Below are 23,596 nucleotides of genomic sequence, written 5' to 3' on the forward strand. Positions count from 1 at the left end.
TCACCAGGGCCAATACGTTGTATTTCGAACTATATAAAAAATAATTTTTACCTCGTAGACATATTTAACAAAGAAGCACATTAAATTTCATGCAATATAAGCAACACGAAATAAAAATCCGATTGAAGGCTCTTATTTTAACAATCCTTGAAGATCAATATTAATAAATAACCGAAGTCGTTGAGAAGAAAAACTTCAAGAATTTAATGAGTATATATTAAAGGTTGCAAGGTTTCATAATGGAACAAACTTACTAACACTTTCAAAGATAGAAGAACATCTTCAAGAACTTTTACAACTAATTTGCATTATTTCAAAGACTTAAACTTGCTTGAGTTCACCATTTTCATTTGAAGAAGAAAAGAAAAAAAAAAAACTCAGAATTTTTTTTTTTTTTTTTGAAAGATAAAAGGAATGCGAAATTTAAAACATTACTTGTTAAAAAATTGAAAGGAATGCCAGGAATTTGAAAATAATTGATTAAATAAGCAAATATCGCATATCGTTTCGTGTGCATAAATGTAGGAAAATCTACAATGTTATTGTTAGCAGATTACCACTAATTAAGTCTATATCTGTATGTCACCGGCAATCCCATACTTTTGCTGTTAAATCGACACTTCCCGTAACAGCAATTGGTGCTGAGTTGTGGAAATCTGAAGAAAAAAAAAAAGTTTTAAAGCTACTTTTATATTAACGCGAAAACATCTAAATATAAGATGTCAAAAAAATGTGAACTTTTTTAAATCACTTTTTGCTTCGAAATTTTAAAGAAATAATTATAATACTTATATAAAATAGAAGAAAAAATATATATATATAGAATCATTATTAAAAAAAAAAAAAAAAAAAAAAAAAAAAAAAGAATAATTGTATGACAAGCAGTTATTTGTAAAACTGTTAATTTTTTAAATATATTGCATATTTTACAAATTCATCAAACATTTAACGGAATCAGCATTGATCATTAAAATGACAAAAGATGATTGGGCGCCATTATATAATCGTAAAATCATTTGAATTCCTATACTTTTTCGATGGGTAGCTTTTTGCATCAAAAACAACCTGATAACGTCACGATTTGGAACCAACATCCTTAACAAAGGTTCTAAATTTAAAATTTAAAATCTCGTTCTACGTTTTCTTAACTTTAGTTTTTGTTCCCTTAAGTTGCCAATTTAAATGCCCCTAAACGTAATTTGACCGGGTTAAAATGGTTACACCAAAACCTTTTTTTTTTAAAACTAAAAATAATTTTGGAATTTTCACTTTTTCGGATCATTAACTTGATGGTAGATACATTCGATTTGTATTTGTTTTTTTTTTTTGGGCAGTAGATAAGTTAAAGGACCTAATCAACAGCCTCCTTCTACAGAGTCTGATTAAGGATACCGTCAATGCGGTAATACAAGCCAATCATGTTGCGACTTTAAAGAGCAAAAAGTGGTTAAAAAAAGTTGGTCACACCTACTTGATGGTTTGTGTTAAAAAAATAACCTACAGCTGTGAGTGTAAAAAAATATACTTAAAAATATATTGATAAGGCTTTTACCGAAAGTTGTACAGAAATGATCGTGAGCTACTAATGTTTTAATGCAACGTTGATTCTTGATATCCCAAGTTCGAAGAGTTTTGTCATCTGAGCAACTGAGTAAAAATTTTCCACCGGGATGAAACATTACTTCACGTATCCAGTTATCATGACCTTCCTGAAATAAAATCCTTAATATAAAAACAGTTTGTACTTCAAAACAAAAGACTTTCATAAACAAGGCATACATATTATAACAGGTATAATGCAATATCAAAGGCATCATAAAATTTAAACAATTCATTTATCTCACCAGAGTAAAGAGACATACACCAGAATTTGCATCCCAGACTTTTAACTTTTTATCACGTGAACCTGAGGCCAAAAATGGGCCAGAAAGAAAGTTATTTTTCTAAACAAAAAATGTCAAATAATCCATGCAAAAATTAGTACATACATCTTAAAGTATTACCCTTAAAGTATAGTTTTAGGATTATAGAGATATTATTCAGCAGTAAATAAGCATTGTTTTCATTTAATTTTCTTTTTTTTTTTTTATAAATTTATTTGCTATAAAAGTCACACACAAAAAAGACATACATCATTTCCTGTTGCTTCATTAATACTTTGAGCACTTTTTTGTGGTGCCCAAGCAACTGTTTCTACTACATGATCATGGTCTGCTAATTCAAGCTTGCACTCACCAGTTGCTACCACCCAAACACGTACAGTCTAGAATAAAAGAACCAAAACTATCACTTTAAAATTTGTAACTTCTATCAAAATGCTATTTAAAAGCACGAACAAGAAATTGCTTTCTTTTGTAAAAAGTAATTTAAAGTATCGAAACAAAAAGAACTTTTGGTGTTTCTTTTAAATAATTTTTTTTCCATTTTAAATTCAAATAATAACTAAATTGAAAAAAACAACAACAAAAAAACACTCTTTAAAATCAAATAAAAAATAAAGTTAAAATAAAAAATGAATTCTTATGATTTTAACTATTTATAAAGAACAAGGATTATGGCCCTTGTTCTTTATAAATAGTTAACATCTTTTTTCTGAAAGAATCATTTTTTTTTTTTTTTTTTTTTTTTTTTTTTACAATAACTAATTTATTCAAAATAATTTTTTGTCTGCAACATTACCAGTAGCTTATTAGTAGTTTTTTTCATTTTAAATTAAAGAAAATACCATTAAAACTATCTATAGTGGTTCTTGGTTGACTTTAAAAATTATTATATGTATTTACATAAACAAAAAAAATTACTATATTCTGCTTAAACTAACTAATAAAAAGAGAAAAAATTTAAACTTTTTTTCTTCTTTAAACTAGCTTGACAATTTAGTTATAAGAAGATTAGAGATTTAGAGATAAGAAAAAGCAACTAAAATCTACCACATGTTACATTTTCAGCAGTATATTTAGATTAATTTAAAGTAGGTATAATATTAGGAAGCAGGTAAAAAAGAAAAAAAGAAAAAAAGAAAAAAGAAAATACTTTATCAAATATTATTATATACACTAGCAGTCAATTGAAAGGTATTACATAAAGCAGATAATAATTTGTAGTTCTTTCTTTATTTTGAATTACTTCACAAATATATTTTAGCATTTTCAGTAGGAATCAGATCCTATGAGTGCTGCAATTCATTCCAGAAAGTATTCAAATTTTTGCTGTTTTTGGTATTTTGCTATTCAGTATCCAGACCTCAGGTGCTTGATGGGGCTTAAACTTGGTGATTGTTGAGGCCAAGCAAACTTCTAAATTTAATTATGCTTGGGGTTGCTATTTTGTTAAAAGATGTATTATCCCAAACTGACTTTAGCAATACTATAATAGATTTTCATCAGAAATATTGATATAATTAATACCAGTCATTTTAGAATCTATCGACTAATTTCCCTTTCCTAAGATGAGAAACAACTCCATTCCATAGGCAAAAGCCCACTGTGCTTTACAGCATTTTGTATGCTAATCATTTATGCTTATTGTTATAATCGGTCTGAAAGTCTGCACCATAATCTTTTACATTTTTTAGAACTCTTGAGTTTAAACTTGGCTCAATCATAACATACAATAGTGTCCCAAATGAATCTGATTTCTTAAAAAGCAATTTAGCAAAACCAAATTGTTTTTACAATTTAGATTGCTAATCAGATTATCAAAATTCACATTGCTAGAATGTTTTTTCTTGATCTCTTTGTAAGTCAATTTTCTCTACATGTAACAGTCAATTTTTGTACTTTAACTAGTTAACGCTGATAGTGGCTAATATTTTGGCTTAAAGGATTAAACTTGGTTTGAAAAATATACAAAAATTTCAAAAATACTGCCCTTATAGCTAATTTTTAATTTAGGTTTTCGATAGAAAACAGCATGATTATTTAAAGAAACACAAAACTTATACTTTCAATTAACTGCTAATTAATTTACTTGTATTATCACTTAATGATAAAAATACCATCATTTGCAACAGATAAATCTTTATTGGTAGTTTTTATTTTGCATATGCACAATAACTACACAAAAGGATAACAATGTATTTTCAGCATAGAATGCAATAGCCAATAAGACTATGTAAACTTAAGCATTAAAAATTTATACTTTCAATTGATGGTTAGTTTAAAATAAAATTTAATATTACAAAACAAAAATCTCATTTTAAAACTTATGTTTTTCAAAGCAAAATTTAATTACCTGGTCATTAGAGCAACTAGCTATAAGTAATCCTAAATAAAAAAAATAAAAAAAAGATATATTTTAAAGAAAAAAAAAATTCAATTTTAATGCCACATTAAAAAAAGTGCTCAAATTAGGTTTTGATGCATTAAATGTTCAGAAATTATGTTTTATCAAAGAAATTAATATATAAAAAATTTCCTTTTTTATGTTAGCTGCAGCATATAAATATTACAACTGAAATCACATATATATATATACACAAACATAGAAATTTTATAACTGAAACACACCTATAGCTTAAATCAAGCATTTTAACATAAAAAAAAATTAAAACTAAATTGAATAATTAATCAAATCTAAAACTTTTAAAACTAGGTTTAATTATAGTAAATTGTTGAAGTAAAGACCATTGCCTTCTTTATACACAGCCAGATATGTTAAATAAATAGGCCAAAAAGTAAAAGGGTAATTTTCAGTGTTTTAATTCTTTGTTAGGGATTAAACGCCGTTGAACTTGGATTAAATTTGTAAAGTTTAATTTGTGTTAAATAAAGTTAAATAAAAATGGATGGAACAGGTTTTAACTCATGTTAAAACCTGTTCCATCAATTTATTCTAAAGAAGTTTAATTTGTGTTAATGAGTTAAATAAATGGATGGAACAGGTTTTAACTCATGTTAAAATCTGTTCCATCCATTTATTCTAAAGAAGTTTAATTTGTGTTAATGAGTTAAATAAAAATGGATGGAACAGGTTTTAACTCATGCTAAAACCTGTTCCATCCATTTATTCTAAAGAAGTTTGCATTCCATTTTCTATAATGCCTAAAGTTTCTAATTTTTGTAAAACACCAACTAAGGGAAATTTTACCACCCCAGATGAGATTAATTCATTTCAAGATATGGATAAATTAAAAAACATTGATATGCTTCATGAATCTAACTCTGCAAATGAATTAAGTTTTCAAAGATATAAAAGCTTTGTTTTATGTTATTGTTTGTATTCTGTAGACTCCACTCCTTTTATTGAAACAATAAGTGTTTATAACAGTTTGCATGTAAAACTACATTACAAAAGTTGTCCACTTTTCACTTCCACATTGGTTTAGAATTATCAACAATTTTAAGCTCACAAATTTATCTATTTTTAATAAATTTAGTGTCTTATATGCAAACCTTGTTTAAGGGGATTCCTATTATTTATCAATGAACTTTCAAAACTAATCTTTTTCAAATCTAAAGGTCATCCTCCATATTTTTCAAAAGTGTTACATTTTGCACTAATGCCAATGTATTCATCATCTCAGTCTTATTCGCATCTTTTGGAACAATTTCCTTTGGCATCAAAGGAAATTGTTCCAAAAGGAAATTGTTCCACTATTAAAGAAGCTATTTTTTCTTAGATTAACATTTCTTTTAGATTAGTCTTGGATTGTGATGCTGTTTTTCGACAATATGCTGCGCTGCTTCCTCTTAAGTGAAATTGGTTTTTTTCATCTAAACTAGATATTTCATGCCACTATTAATATCAGGTGGAATTGATTTAATAAAATCGTTAAAGTTATTGTTAAATGAGGACAAAATAAGCAATCATTGTGTTATTCTTTTTGATGAAATGTATTTGCAGCAATCTTTGCTGCAAATACATTCCCATCCATTTTTGTTTCATCTCAAAAAATTTATCTGATGTATAATAGTATACATTAGCTTAAAAACTTAAGAATAAATTTGCTTAGCACTAAAGAATAGAATAAATTTGCTTAGCACTATTTCAGCTCACTTATTATGGTTTTAATTTGAAAGGGTCTGCAGGGGATATCTCTTGGGGTTTGTTTTAGAGTACATGAAAAAACAAAACTCTTTCAGCAAACTTAAGAAAGGCATATAAATTAGGGGAAAAGACTCTAAATCCAGGTAACAATAAACAAGATGTCAACTTGGAATTTAACATATACCATGAAACAACTTCAGCTGAAATTCAAAATTAATTTCCTAATGAATACTCAGCATCAAAATTTTTAAAAACTAAATTATGGTGGGTAGTATTCAATTCAAAAATAAAATGTAGCTGTTATAAGGGATGGTAAGCAACAACTTTTTGCCAAAATTTCAAAACACAGATGAATTAACCTAAAATGTTTTAAATAAGAAAAACATAATAAACTTTAAACTTAGGAAACTTAGGAAAAAAACTTAGGAAAAGTTAAGTTTTACTATCAAAACTTTTTTAAGTTTTAAAACACACAAACTTAAAATAATAAAAAAACTGGCCTTCTAATTTTTGACCTATTTATGCAACATATCCGGCCATGTATAAAGTAGGCTATGGTTGACTATGGCTACTGTTGTAGTTGAAATATACAAAAAACCTACCATCCTGACTAACTTTTACACAACGTACCCATTCACGATGACCAGAAAATGTTTTCACACAATAACTAAAAAGATTAGATTTTTTCATCGATCAAAGATTTTTTTAACGAAGCTCTTTTTTTGAACACTAGCCAGCATAAGTTAAACATAAATTATGAAACAAACCCTGTCGCCACCTCCCACATTTTGATTGTTTTATCACGAGACCCAGACACTATGTAATCGCCTGATGACATAAATGACACTGATGAAATATTATGATCATGTCCTATAAATAAGATCTAAGATTAAATATACTTATAAATGCATAAATAATTTATAAGTAAATTTCACCATTAAAGAGAAAGAAAAATCTGAGGGACATTTGCAAGTTATAGAGAAATAAAAGCTATACCATGCAGTGTTTTTATACATTCATACATTTGGAAATCCCAGATTTTGATACTCATGTCAGCAGAACATGATGCTGAAAAGAAAACAATTAACATTCAAACAATTTTTAGGACCATTACCAAATTTATCAATATGTACACACACACAAATTTATCAATATGTACACACACACACACACACACACACACACACACACACACACACACACACACACACACACACACACGCACACACACACACACACACACACACACACACACACACACAGTAATGTAAATAACTTTTACCCCACCTATTAAAACTTATGTTTTTTTAACATATTTTGAATAATAGCTTCTAAATATTTTTTATACAAACCAATGTCTTATTTCAAACAATACTAAAAACTATTTTAACAAACAAAAGTAATATTTATCAAATTTTTAAATAGTTTGTTGTATTTAGATATCTAACGTGTTTACTTTTATTATATGCTGATCTGAATCCAATTCGTATCAGCTCGTTTGTTTTTAGTTTGCTCTTGCATTTTGGTTTATTAATTGCTGTGAAGGCTTCATATTAGATGATAGTTTACAAAGATATTTCATAGATATTGTGTGATTAACACCATTGTTTGTTTTTCTAAGAGCAAAACCTATTCTAGTTAAAGTTCTTTTTTTTTATATTATTGTTTGTTGCTATTAAAGTGCTAAAATGGGTAAAATTCCACTACTGGAACGTAAAAAAATTATCATTCTTCATGAAGAAGGTTATTCTCAAGGACAAATTGTCCAAAAAACAAAATATTCAAGGACAGCCATTAGAGAAATTACAAAAAAATTGTAAAAAAAAATGTCTCTGCGAAATCGGAAAAAAATCTCCAGTGAACTGGTTTAAGACATTCAAGCTGCAACTGGGACCAAAGTTTTCTCATCTTGCATTCAACGACATTTGCTAAAAGCTGGGTTAAGAGGGTGAGTTGCAGTTTGAAAGCCTTTATTACATCATGGAAATGAAGAAAAAAGACTTAAATATGTAAAACAGCATAATAATTGGACGCAAGAAATGTTAAACCATGTACTATACACAGATGAATCAAAATTTGAATTGTTTGGTAGCAGAAGACGACAGTATGTAAGAAGAAGGGTTGGAGAGGCTTATCGCCCTGATTGTCTACATCCAACAATCAAGAATGGGGGAGGTTCTGTTTTAGTTTGAGGTTGTATTTCATCATTTGCAGTAGGTAATTTAATCAGAATTGATGGCAAACTGACAGGAGAACAATATTTAAAAATTTTAAGACCTCATGCTATACCATCTGGAATGAGACTAATTGGTAATAAGTTCATTCTACAGCAAGACAATGATCCCAAAGATTGTTCCCGAAAGGCAAAAAAACATTTACAGGACATGTATGAGGAGGGAGTTTTCGAAGTTATGAACTGGCCTCCTCAAAGTCCAGATTTGAGCATTATTGAACATGTTTGGGATTATTTGGATAAAAAAAAGACTGAATATAACCCCAAAAATGTCGAAGAATGTTTCCAAATGCTAAAAAGAGAGTGGGCCAATATTCCACAAAATTTCATAACAAATTTATATAAATCAATTCCCAGGAGATTCGCTTCTGTGATCAATGCAAAAGGCAGACATACAAAGTATTGTTTTTTTCTTGTTGTATCATACTTTATTAAATTATTTATAAATATTTTTGTTTGTAATATATGTGTCTATAAACCTGATTTTTTTTTTACTTCATAAGTCCTTCATAGTTTTACGATAAAATCAAAAATATAATATAAGTTTTAGCCCACCATAATTATAAAATTATGGTGGGCTAAAACTTATTCACAGTACTGTATATCTGTGTGTCTGTATGATTGAAGACTTCTTCACTCAAGAGTACTCAATAGCCTACTGGCAAGAGCAACTACATTGAAAATACAGCAAAGGATGACAACTTTGTTGGTACAAGCAATCATCAGCAAAAATACAAATTATATATTTTGGCTGATGATTGCTGGTACGCCAGTATGAAACTTTAAGCACCAACAAAGTCGTCATCCTTCACTGTATTTTCAATATACAATTTAAAATATTTAAAAAAACTAAAACTTAAAAAATACAACCAATAAGTAAAAGTAAAATATATAAAATTGAACAGAAGATTTGATTATCATATGGCAGGCTAGTCATCTAACAAACCTAAGTATTTTCCAGGATGGTCAAATGAAAGATCCTGAACTGCATCTGTGTGTCCTTTTAAAGTTCTTTCATAATCTCCAGTTTCATAATCCCAGACCTACAAATATGAAATATACCTATATGTAAAATCTATGAACATGAAAAATAGCTAAATCAAACAAATTTTGTTTTCACAAACTATTATTTTTAAAATAATAAATTTTCTAAAAAATTACTTTTATAGTGGCATCATCAGATGAAGTCAACATTAAACTAAAAGAAAAAAAGATTTTTTGGAGAATTTATGTTTGATTTTTATAATCAATTCCTATTTTATAAACAAGTGTCAAATATTGACTCTGCTGTTTGTAATATAAATTTTTTCCTTATTTGATTGTGCATGGTAGTAAATGATAAAAAAAAAAAACCACAACTTGTTACTTTGTTTATTTACTAACTTTTAACCTTACTTTATAATTTCTTCTAATTTTTAATAACCTTACAAATAAAAAGACCTGTTGAATGACATAATTTCTATAGGGTACTAGCAAAGTTTGAGAGGCTAGGTTTTGGGAGTGAATAAAAGTTTTTATTATCACATTTATTAATATTTTTGTGAACTTATTAATTTTTGTGAATTTATTAATATTTTTATTATCACATTTATTAATATTTTTGTGAACTTATTAATTTTTGTGAATTTATTAATATTTTTATTATCACATTTATTAATATTTTTGTGAACTTATTAATTTTTGTGAATTTATTAATATTTTTATTATCACATTTATTAATATTTTTGTGAACTTATTAATTTTTGTGAATTTATTAATATTTTTATTATCACATTTATTAATATTTTTGTGAACTTATTAATTTTTGTGAATTTATTAATATTTTTATTATCACATTTATTAATATTTTTGTGAACTTATTAATTTTTGTGAATTTATTAATATTTTTATTATCACATTTATTAATATTTTTGTGAACTTATTAATTTTTGTGAATTTATTAATATTTTTATTATCACATTTATTAATATTTTTGTGAACTTATTAATTTTTGTGAATTTATTAATATTTTTATTATCACATTTATTAATATTTTTGTGAACTTATTAATTTTTGTGAATTTATTAATATTTTTATTATCACATTTATTAATATTTTTGTGAACTTATTAATTTTTGTGAATTTATTAATATTTTTATTATCACATTTATTAATATTTTTGTGAACTTATTAATTTTTGTGAATTTATTAATATTTTTATTATCACATTTATTAATATTTTTGTGAACTTATTAATTTTTGTGAATTTATTAATATTTTTATTATCACATTTATTAATATTTTTGTGAACTTATTAATTTTTGTGAATTTATTAATATTTTTATTATCACATTTATTAATATTTTTGTGAACTTATTAATTTTTGTGAATTTATTAATATTTTTATTATCACATTTATTAATATTTTTGTGAACTTATTAATTTTTGTGAATTTATTAATATTTTTATTATCACATTTATTAATATTTTTGTGAACTTATTAATTTTTGTGAATTTATTAATATTTTTATTATCACATTTATTAATATTTTTGTGAACTTATTAATTTTTGTGAATTTATTAATATTTTTATTATCACATTTATTAATATTTTTGTGAACTTATTAATTTTTGTGAATTTATTAATATTTTTATTATCACATTTATTAATATTTTTGTGAACTTATTAATTTTTGTGAATTTATTAATATTTTTATTATCACATTTATTAATATTTTTGTGAACTTATTAATTTTTGTGAATTTATTAATATTTTTATTATCACATTTATTAATATTTTTGTGAACTTATTAATTTTTGTGAATTTATTAATATTTTTATTATCACATTTATTAATATTTTTGGGGCAACCAGCTGGTAAATGTGAGTGAGGGTTTATTTCTAATTCTTCAACATGATTTCTTGGATGCAAACTAATCTGCTACTAATGATGCTACTAATTCTTTGTATCAATTGATAAACTGTGTAATGGTAAATCCAGTGGTACAATGTTAAAGTGAAACTGACCTTTGGTAACATCATGAATAATTTAACCCTTACTGTTAACTATCTTTATTAGTTGTTAAATTATTCCCATATTGTTATATAACTATATATATTATATACAACTATCTATATTATATTACATGTAAAAATCTATATCAACAATAATCTACTATATTACTATTATCTATAACTTAGAACTAATATGTTAAAATTAAAATTGCAAATAATTACTTTTGGGAGAGGGATCAAATGTGTGGTTAAACCACTGAAATACAGATTGCAATTTGCATGCTCATTTTTAGAAACTTGAAATAATCTAAGTTGTTTTTTTTTTTTTTTTTTGGATTTTGTTTTTTGTCTAATTATGTAATTTTGATAAAAAATTAAAAAATAGTTTTGATTAAAAAAGTTTAAAAATGGAAGCAAAAAGAACAGAAGTGTTAAATTTGATCCGCACAAGTTTACTTACAAGAGAAGTGATCAGATTACCTGTCTGAAAGTACAGTTTGCAAATTAAAAAAAGTGAGTGCTGAAAGGACTCAGATGCCAATTCCTGTGAACAAAAAAGTTGACAAGAAGTTATAGAACAACTTAAGAAACATGTTGAGAAGAGTCTATAATGACCATTTAAAAGACTGGCAAATTTTTTTGAAGTTGAGGAAAAGACTGCGAGAAGGAGATCAATATTGCCAGGCCTAACAGTCAACTTTCAAGAGAAGGTTTAAAGCTCTTAGATTAGAAAAATTCCTAATATGATCAAAAAAGCTTCTAAATAGTTTAAAGAGCTACAGCCCATTATTGGTCAAAATTTTCTCAAGTGATTAGCTATTTACAATTGACTGTGATATCAACAGAAGAAATATTTGATTTATTGTTCAGAAAGGTGACAGTGTCCCACTTTTGTGCCATACAAAGCATCCTTAGTCAATAAAGATCCTAAGTGTTGTTGCTTCAAATGATATAAAAATATCCAACAATCTGTGTTAAAGAGAAATAAACAGTGAATGGATTTATATCAGTCTTTTTAAAAAAGCATATTGTACCATGGCACAAAAAAGATTGTAGTACTGTGGCTCAAGAGTCTTCTTGAGCCATGGTACCACATGCTTTTTTAAAAGGCTGAATCATGAGTTCCAACAACATGGGGTTCCAAGCAATGGGGCCAAAAATACCCATTAGATTTTAAAAGACAATATTGCCAATTTTTGGACTTTTAGCCTTCCTCCAGCACAGATTTGAATCTACTTGATTTTGCAAAAGACTCACTCAACTCTAGGACCACTCAAGTCTGTCAAGCAACCTATTATAAGTTTGAAACTTTTTGTCAAGGGAATACCTCATCAGTATTTGCCAGGTCTTTACAACGCCTAGAGGCTTTTACAAAAAAAAACGGAGATCTAATTGAATGTTAAGGTAGGAAAAGCATTTATTTCTTTAACTTTTACAAATATTACTCAGAAATGATTAATTTTGCTAGACCTGATGTTTTTCAATCAAGAAAGGCACCTCTTTAAGTTATAAACTTTTAGAGAGCTATGGATATGTCTTTTGAAGTATTATATAATTGGTTCTTTAAATTTTGTATGAACTTCTGAAAGAATCATTATTTTCCTCTGATATTTATGATGGATCAAGACAACAAAAATAAGTAACTGCTATAAAAGTCATTAAAAGGTTTAATGTGTAATAGGTGTATCTAAGACAGCAAAATACACTTCAGTTTTTTCAATTTGTGCAGATGCTGTCAACTCTTTTATCCCAACTAAATTTCCCTGGTATACATTTTCTTTTTTACAATTCTCTTCTGTTAAAATAACTACACTTTGTTCAGAACATTTTTTGCAAATAAATGTTTCAACAGCTGCATTTAGATTGCTTCTTCAACTCTTCAACAAACTTATTTCTTGTCACATCAACCAGTTCTTTTGTAAATATAATATCACCGTATTTTTATTGTAAATAATTTGATAACAGGAAAATATTGCAGTTTCTGATTTCAAGAAAACTGACATCATATCAATTTTGAATATATATCATTAGTAGAATCAATAACTAAAGAAAAGAATTGTGCAACTTTATTATCAATTGTCACCAATAATTCAGATACAAATAATTGGTGACAATTAGTAATACAAAATCATGACTGAAAGTTTGTTTTTCTTTTTAAAAAATGATTCAAGATGATTGTCATTAGTAAAATTGTATTTGACTGATAAAGATAAAGCCACAGAAGTTTCCAGTATTTTATTCTACAACAACTGCCAGAACTGGATTGCTCCCTACGGTAAACATTGTTTAGCTAAGAACAAAATCACATCTATCATTCCTGGCTGATTAAATCCAGTTATTAAAGTTTTATTTTTTGAAATGCTATATTTAGCAACCAAATACTGAGTGATTACATTTTGATTTTGTTTAGCAGTTTCAAGTTTAATAATTCTTCTCTACCTCTGTTATTAAATTTACACCTTATACAGAAAGTTTAAACACACTTGTTATTTTGTAAGTTATGGTAAGTCTAGATTGGAACGAAGAGAAAATCTGATGCAGGGTCCACATCTTTTTTTTTTTTTCTTTTTTTCTTTTAAGTCTATCATTAATTAAGAAAAAAACACAAAATCTTTTCTGAAATGAAACATTAAATACAAACAATCAAGAAGTTAATGAGAAAAAAAGTGTAAAAACGTTTAAACTCACTAAGTTTTTTTAAATGGAAATATGTTAATATGGGATATGACCCCAATTGTTTTTGATACATGTTTGTAATTGTCTTGGCAATTATTCAATAAAGTTTTCAATCATCTTGATTGGTATTTCAAGCTACAATTTTGTCAGTTCTTTTTTGAGCATTTGATGACTAATTTTTTGCTTTTTTGTTTGTTGATAATCTACTCAGCTCCATAATTCTCAATTGGGTTTAAGTCAGGTAACTGTGCTGGCCAAGGCATGAGTCGAATAATACCTTTAACAAAATAATAGGTCATATGACATAAGGCATTGTCTTATTAAAATAACCAGCTTTGATCAAGCTGAAATAAATTGTGACTAGGGATAAGCAAATTTTCTAAAATGTCACAATAACCATACTGATACAACCTTCCTTCACATATTTTATGACAGCTAATACCTGAGCCTAATATGCATTCCCATATGCCAACAGAGCTGTTACCTTTTTGAATGTAGCTTTGTATGTGTTGCCTTAGAAAACTTTCTGCATTTTTGCGACGAACAAATCTCTTGTTTTTTTTGTTAATAACTTCAGAATTCAACTCATCGCTAAAGATAATCGTTTTCCATTGTTCCACTGAAAAATTGTGCACCACATTTTTTCATTTTTGGAAATTGGTTAACATCAACAAAGAATTTCTTTCAATGTGAAACAAATTTCATTCTTTCTTGCATAATAAAACTTATTGTCGTACATCTAACTGTTTTGTCTACAAGTGAACTACTGATTTCTGCACTCAAAGCTGATACTCCTGCATTTGGATTGCGTCTGCTTAGAGTGCAAAGTATGTTTTCATTGTGTGCTGACAGTTTTTGGACATCCAATACGAGGTTTATGATTGACAATACCAATTGATAAGTAATTCTTTATTGTTGTATGAATGCTTAATTCATAAATAATGTGTCTTCCAATTTATAGATTGCTCATCTTCTTTTTATCCATGGCAATAATTTTCCCTTCTTTTTTTTGATGAGACAGCTCTTTTACTCATGAAAATATGTTCTTTTGACAAAGTTTTATCAGTTGAAAATTGCTGATGGTTGAATCAAATTGTAGACATAGTCTACAAATATTTTTATGCAAAATGAAATAAGAATAAGGATACAAATATAGTATCCTAATGCTAGCAGACTGTTGATGAAAATGCTAAAGACTGCAAGAAAAATCTATCATTAATAAGAGTTAAGAGTGTTCTCATCAAAGTGCTTCTAAACTTCATTTCAAAAAATTGAAAAGATTTAATTACTCCATTAATTTTCTCATCATCCTCTACCTCCTTTATGATATCCTTGCAATTTTTTTTCTTCTCTAAATTGTTATGTTAAATCTTTAACATAAACACAAAAATGCAGATTACATCTCATTAATTTATTGGGTTATTTCTTAAAAGAATTATTCACATTAAAAAAACAAGTGCATTTAAACTTTCTGTACAAGGTGTATATCTGATAAAGAATGATAAGTTCATTGTTATAATTTTTAGATTTACAATCAGCAAATAACAAGCAAGCATGGCAGTACATCTTTTGATTAGTTGATGAATAGACATTTCAATATAAAGACTGTCTGGAATGATAATGATCCATAAGATTTTTGAAATACTTTGAGGACTATCTAATTAATTTTGATTATTTTTTTTTATTGTTTTAAAGCAAGTTCAATACCAAATACAGTAATGCTTTTAGAAAACCTCTTCAAGCTAATCACAATAATTTCTCAATTTAGTGCAGACAACTCACATGAGCTTTTGGATGGCATTTTTTCATAAAGATTAAGGACAAAATTGATGTCATTTTGCTGATACCATTTCATTACACTTCTTACAAAATAGTAAGATCCAAGATCAGACTAGAAGACAGACAGATCATCGTGCTTTTGGACCACAGGCATAAGTGGCTTTTTTAAACATACTTTCACATAAACTTCGGAAATGTTTTTATAAGATTTCTGGATCAGTTGGTCAATTACAGATCCACATAGACATCTAATTATTTTAAATCAATACAAAACCAAATTTTTGTATTTTGAATAACACATAAAATGCATATATGTAATTAACTATACATTTAAAGATATGAGCACTTAATAAATGTTGTAGCTTACATGAGTTACTTAAAGCATATTCTAATTAGTAAAATTCTCAAACTTGGATAATAAAATGCTAATTTTGAGAATTGGCTAAAGAATTAAAAAAAAACAACTTAAAAAATAACTTAACAGATAGCAAAAAAGGTTTCTCCTTTAACAAATTTATAAGGACTTACAAAATAATTTTTTACTTGTAAAAGTCAAAATCTATTTATTTTTTTTAATTCAACTTCATAATTAAAATGTAAAATAAAAATATATATTTTTTTAAAATTCAATTTCATAATTTCAATTAAAAAAATTGCTTATATTATTACTAATTACTCAATTAAAGTACCAAATAATTCTCTAAGATTTATAAAAAAAAAAAAAATTTAACAATTGAAAATAACTAACTACTGTTTACCTATATACAGGGTGAAACAAAACTTTTGTTATAGGACTACGATGACCACTTAATGTGTATTTTTGTGGAGCACGAGGTATCCAATCCTCTACACTTCGATTTTTTTTTGATGGACCTAATTGATTAAATAAAAATCAAATTTAGAAATATAATCTTATCTTGCAATCAACTTTACAATTAGTTTATGTATAAAAAATATTTTAAAATTGTTTTCTTAAAACAATTTACTGATGCAATCTGGTATGTAGAATACACTTTTAGCTCATTCTTGAAAAAAAATGGACTTAAGACATTCTAATAATGGATGCCTCATATAATCAGTTTTTATGTTACTTTTCTTAACTAAGAATATTTCAAAAAAGAGTCACAATTAAATTTAAAACGTTAATTCTTCTAGTAATTAGATCTCTAACTATTTTTCTGGCTAAAATGGAAATGCAGCTCTCTTTAAAGGGTAGCAATATTTTACCAGTGATTATATTCTAAAGGATATATACATAGATACATAGATAGATACATACCTATTTCAGCCTCTTTCTCCATTTCTGAGAGTCTAGCTTCTAATTCCATAACCTATAAAGGTGTTTCTTTTTTTTAAAAAAAATAAAGTAACTAAAAATAAATAAAATAATTAACTAAACTAATAATTAAAAATATTCTAAACTTTACTATTACAACTAGACATACAAAACATTCAATCAGAATTTTTTTTTTTTCTATTCTTTTTAAAGTTTAGATAATCTCATTTTTATCTAATCAAATCTTAAAAAATAATAATAATAATAATAATTACAAAAAAAGTTACTAAATAAACACCTTTCTTTGTAATCGAACAACCGAAGTCCATTTTTTTTCTAGGAGATTTGCATATTTCTTTTCAATTTCATCATTCTAAAGAAACCATTAGTTTACCTATAGCAATTATTAGTATAAACAAAGTATGAAAAATGGTTAGCTGAAGCTATGAAAGATTTTGACCTTTCATTACTTCAGCTAACCATTTTTCATGTAAGCTTATCAATAGCTGGAAATTAATGAGACATACTCAAAGTTTCATTAGAATTAAATTCATACAATTAAAAATTTAGGAAATTAAAAAGAATTTGTAACTAAGTATAAATAGTACAATAAGATTTATAGAAAAATTTAAAAAAAGATAAAAAAAAATTCACAATATTTGCTTCTTCTTTAAATCTGTCAAGTGTTTGCAAGTATCCAGCTTGCTGTAGATAATCTGCAACTGAATTATTTCTAGTAGAAAAAAAATGATACTATTAAACAACTATAATAAACTTTGTTAAACTTGCATTACTGAATTATTTTTTTTTTTTTTTACATCTCTAAATGGTTAGAATTTAATTTCAACTCATATAGAGGCTGCCCTAATTTCATCAGAGTAAAACAACTTTTCCTCACAGAAAACTATAGTAGCTTATTTTGTTTCTGGGAGTATCCACACACACAAAAAAAAAAACAACCTAAATGCTTGGGTTCAAGAAAATACCATTATGTGTACGATAAACCAGTTACTAAATAATCGGTTTTACAATAAACCAGTTACTAAATGGTTTATTGTAAAAAAATTGTAAAAGTGGTTTATTCTAGAACTTTTGTTGAACAGTGATAATTGCAGACCGGAAATTGTTTCAAAAATAATCTAGTTAATAAACTTTTTGTATAAAAAATCATTTGAAATATTTGACAAATCCCATTGTTATTTTACAATTTTTTAACTTAATCAACACCTGAAGAAAGATGATATATATTTTAGTTTATTACATGCTTTAGCTGACTAACTTAAGAGCATGATCAGCTAATATCAGTCCATTTACTGTATGTTTTGATGTTACAATCTGTCACTGATCCCATTCACCACTGACAATATTTGACAACAAACTGATATTGTTTGTTACACAAACTCCTCAACACAACTTATTTTTAGTTAAATATACTTCTGGTAACAAATAATTCTAGTAATAAATTACTTGAAAAATACCGAAATCACTGATTAAATATTTGTTTACTGTTAACAACAAAGAGTAAGTTAATTTCCAAGTTCTCTAACCATTTAAATTGAAAACAGGTTTTTCAGAAAACTGATCACGCTTATTTGAAAGGATTTAAGACAGATTTATCACCAGAACAAAGTGACAAAAACATTCTTAAACCAAAACCAACAATAACAGTTAAATTATGTAGAAAAATTAGTGATGTTACTAGTCTGCATTTAGTTTCCACATCATTTCCATATTGTAAATAATGCATTAGTTTTTCTATTATATATGTACAAAATCAGTCTGATTTTGTACATATATAATAGAAAAACTAATGCATTATTTACAATAAATTTTTTTAAATTCTTTGTAACAAGAACGTCAGTAAAGGAGTTAGGACTATTCAAAAAACCTTAACTCCTATACTGAAACAGAAAAATAAAGAAAAACCCTGGCTCATATGCTGTGGGAAGCTAAATTTTATCTGAAGACTTTCTTCATAAATTTCTTAAGAATCCCCACAGCTCAATAAGTATAATGTAGAACTAATTCCCTAATAAACTCAAAGTGTTTGTAGAAACTCCAAAACTATATAGAATATGGAATATTCCTAATAATTTGTCAGTGATTTTTCCAATGAGTTTTATTGCTAACTTTATTGGTACATAAATTTTTCCAATGCAAATAAATGAAAAAATATCAAAAATTCACTTTAAAAAAATCTCTTTTATTTAACAATTTATCATGTTATTTGAAGGAAATTCTGACAATAAATTACAATAATGTTTTTTTTTAAAAAACTTTTAAACTATTTAAGTTGCAGCTTTGGGATCATCATATTTTTTCCTTCCCTCTGTTACTTTTATACATAAACTTACTATCTTTACTTCTTTTGATATGCTATGTTGAACAAGCCACAACTTACTTTTAGGAGAATAACATTTGTAGACTTCTCTAGATATTTGTAGGTTGGTAAGAAAGTTCTTTTGCACTTTCATGAAATAACTTTTTATTACAATCCTCTATATAACCATAACCCATCTACAATGTAAATGCCATTATTGTCAAATGTCAACTTTGAGTTGGCAAACACCATAGCTCTTCTCTGACATCTAAAATTGCAGGGTAAAGAAAAGGTGATTGGGGCAAGATCTCTCATCCACTCTCTATAAGCTTAAGACATGTCAATTTTGTTATGTGTAGCTGCACATTGTTGTACAAGAAATAAATCTTTTAGTACTCTGGCTGCATATAACTAACTTTCTACCTGAGTTTTTCCAATGGTTGACAATAATAGTCAGCTGTTATGGTGGTGTTGGGAGGAAGAAGCTCAGAATGCACAATGCCGTGTTCATCCCACCACACTGACAACATGATCTTCTTTTGATAAGAACCTGCTTTGGCCTCTGGTACTGCCCACTCTTCAGCATCAACCCACTGACGCTTTTATGTGGTTTACATAAAGTACCCACTTCTGATCACCAGTGATTAAGTGATCTAACCAAAGTGATCTAACCAAAGTATTGCTTTTTGGAGAGCAAGAGTGTGCAGATCTCCAAGTGCATGTCCTTGTAATGTTATATAAGACTGAGGGGAAACTTAATCCCCAACATTAGAACCTTTCCCAATGAATGAAGACAGTACAGCACTGATGTGTGAGAATATTGGTGTGTGGAGGCTATACAGCAGCTGTTGAGTCTTGGATTTTCCTCCAACAGTTTGTACACTGCTTAAGACTCAACTTCAGTTGGATGACCAGACCTTGGACAATCATTGAGTTGGAAGTCAATAGAATAAAAACCTTGAAACCAAATTCGACAAGAATATTTGGAAATAATGTCTTGGCCTAGGGCTCAGCATATGTTATGTTCATTAGAACAGGTTAATGGCTGAGTTAGTACATATATAAGATGTAGTATCATGTATGGGATTTCTGATCTGACACTTTATGTCAAGTGAATCACTTGTACTCACTTATATAGCTGCATAGAATTTTCTAGAAAGTAATTTAACGTTGATGCATAAAATAAAATGCTAGAACATTCTAGAATATCATAGAACTTCCCATGCTCTAATAAGATCCATTTGTAATGATGCAAGTTCACAAGCACTTTCTTTCCAACTCAATACAAACACTTGATCCTCAACTTCCAGAGGGAACTTTTAATCTAAGTAATTCTAAATATTATGTGAGTGTTGCTTTCAGGGTGTCATATTCAGATATATCAACCATGCTGCTGTAAATGGTGCCATTATGCTATAGTAACAATCAACATTCTGGTTGATTAACTATTTCAGTGTCTGCACCTTTTAATTTTCTGTATTTGCAGGTGAAAGCAGAGAGCATAAACTTTGTTCTTTAACCAAAATCTTACCATTAGTTTTTTAACAGCTTCCTTTTGATTTCCCATGCTAGACATCAACTGACAGAATAACTAGCAATTCATATTTATTCCTGACTTCAGTCCCCAAATGCAATACTTTTTAAGTTACTCTATATGATGTGGAATTGGAACAGAAAAGTTCTCAGACATAATAGCCATAGCAATTACACTGTTAACAAGTGCTTTATGTTTGAGATGTCAATCCCTCTCCCAGTGCAGTGGGTTAGTTTTAATCATGAGATCCTTGACTTTAATCCTGTAAAGAAATGTGAATTTTAAATCATTTTATATCTAAAAACATATCTAAGCTCAGTAAACTCTTCTCTTCTTTTTTTTTTCTATCTAAACTAAAAACTTTCTAAAATTTTCTAATATCATGAAATACTTTAATTTTTTGCATTAAGCTAAATTCTTTAAGTATCTTATCAAAGGTTAATTGTCTTTTCTTGTTAAAAATTCAGCAATAGCACCCATTTGAGAAGTCATTCTTAAGTTATTAGAGACATGTTTAATTTTAAAAAGTATTTCACTACCTTAATGTAGACAAACCTAACTAACATTTTTTATAAAAAAGGGTTTAAGGCCAAAATTTTTTTAATTTCAACATTCTACATTCTTTCAGAAAAAACTTAACTGATATATCTAAAAGATAGTGCATTATTGTATTAGAGCCATTAAAATATAAAGCTGAATATTAGAATTAAAAATTTAAATTGAATAGTGTTCTCCTGAGCAATTTTATGTTTAACAGTTAGATTAGTGCATTTTGTTTGTATGAATTGGGTTTCCACAGCATATGAGCTTGAACATTTTTTGAATAACCTAAACAGGAGTATAGGAATAAAAAAATCTTTTAATTTTTAGCCACAAGGCAAATCATGACCACGAACAAATATAAATCAACCTATTATGATTAGAAGTAACATTTTCAAAAATAAAACATGCATCTTTAAACTTTCTTGAAATGACTAAGATTCATTTACTTTGTAACCAAATAATTTAGATATCTATAAAATTATCTACAAAAGCCTATCCATATATTTAAACACATTCCACCTTTAGTAAATGAGGTTTAACATCACTTTCATTTAGTTCTTTGTCTCTTATTATTTTTGCTGTATATTGCGAACTATTTGTAGAAATAATTCATATTTTAAATGATAAAAGACACAAAGATTGTGGAGAAAAATTTTATATAGTTTTTGTTTTTAAATCAAAATAATATCTTTAACATTTTTAAAAACACAAAATAAAAAAGCTTCTTAATCCCATCAACAATTCCAAAGCAAAGTATAAATAATGCTCTGGAGCATCTTTTAGCATCTAAGAACTATCAGCAAGAAACCACCTCGAAAAAAAGGTAAACATATAAAAAAACAAAAAAGATTTATAGAAAGATATTAGTCCTGTCAAGCAAAAGGAAGGACTTTGTTGAGTTTGCACAGACCATGACAAAGGAAAATCCTATAATTGACAGTAATTCTGGAAAATGACAATGCAGAATCATAAACACCTTGATCACTTTTAAATCTGTTGGTGCAAAACAAGCAACAATATTAAATTCTAGATTATTTAAACCTTTTTAACTTTAATTTAAATATTTTTTCATTTAAATTAAAGGGTTAGATTAAGTTAAGTATATTAAACAGACTATTCAGGGTAATTTTCTAATTTAAAAAAATTGTGCTTTGAAAAATATAAATTTTTATAAAATATACTAATAAAATATATAAACACTTACAATTCTTCTTTTTGCTTTGCTGATAACACCATTTTTAAATACTAATATTCAATTACCAAACAATATAATAGCATCTTGTAATGTTAATATATTTTGTGTTAAACAGCCTGGCCCAACAGGCCACATTTAATCCTAAGAAAAAGTTTAACAATTATAAATTATTTAAAATTAGAATTACATAAACTAATGCTGATAATACTTAACAACTGAGGTAAATTTACCATGTAAAAATAAAATATTAAACTAAAACAATATATTATTATAATTATAAAATATTAGTGGTTTATTTATTAGATACAACAGTATGCTTAAATGTTTCAGAGCAAAGTTTATATCATTGAAGAAGTCAATCATTTTAGACTTATGATTTAAATTATTGCTCGTGTCACAAAATTTTGGCAAAAGCATTAACTGTTAGATAAACTAGAAAATTGATTTACATTGAGATATATAAATTTTATAATATAAATATAATTTAAAGAAATTAATACTTTAATTTTTTAAACTGTCATGGTTTCTGTAAACTGATAGTAAACTACTCATAGAATATTAACCATTACTTAAAAATTATTTGGTAATATTTAACAAAAGCAGTAATAAATTTGTATCCATTTTTTAAATGAAATTATGTATATTAGCCATTGGTATACTAAAAAACTGATTAACTAAAAGATCTTTACAAAACTTTAAGAACCAAAAGATTAAAAAACCAAAGTGAGAATAAAGAGTATCATCATTAAGTATTTTGGTTTTAGTTGTTGATTACAGTTTAATGATTAAGTACATGATTACAATTTTTAACACAAATTTTTAACAAAAAGTCTTGCTAATTTTGCATTAAATGCAATGAAAAAATAAACTTTTTTAAAAGTAAAAAGAACAGACTTAAATCTTGTGTAAAGCAATTATGTACACTAAGAATTATAAGTATCAGTAGTATAGATACAAATAGATCGCATAGATTGCTCGCTACAGTAAATATAGCTAAATATGTATACTGATCATCTGATGACATTTAGTAGACTGGAATTATCACTATCGCTCAAACA

The 23,596-nt window shown here is 26.9% G+C and overlaps 1 protein-coding gene across 1 annotated transcript; it reads right to left on the reverse strand.

Moving 5' to 3' along the window:
• LOC145184031 (lissencephaly-1 homolog) lies at positions 1-22,682 on the reverse strand. Its single transcript, XM_090093830.1, has 15 exons — positions 22,548-22,682; positions 17,601-17,679; positions 17,245-17,319; positions 16,950-17,001; positions 16,429-16,543; positions 9,383-9,419; positions 9,168-9,264; positions 6,985-7,056; positions 6,756-6,858; positions 6,591-6,655; positions 4,234-4,265; positions 2,132-2,263; positions 1,845-1,943; positions 1,553-1,709; positions 1-656 (listed from the first exon to the last, which is right to left on the reverse strand). Exons 1-15 carry the CDS (start codon positions 22,577-22,579, stop codon positions 583-585), a joined length of 1,221 nt encoding a protein of 406 aa, XP_089949956.1. The 5' UTR covers positions 22,580-22,682; the 3' UTR covers positions 1-582.
• Positions 22,683-23,596: the final 914 nt, after the last annotated feature.

This window comes from Hydra viridissima, unplaced genomic scaffold, assembly GCF_058129835.1.
Source record: "Hydra viridissima isolate aposymbiotic clone 2 unplaced genomic scaffold, HvirCarnegie_v1 scaffold_7, whole genome shotgun sequence".
NCBI lineage: Eukaryota > Metazoa > Cnidaria > Hydrozoa > Anthoathecata > Hydridae > Hydra > Hydra viridissima.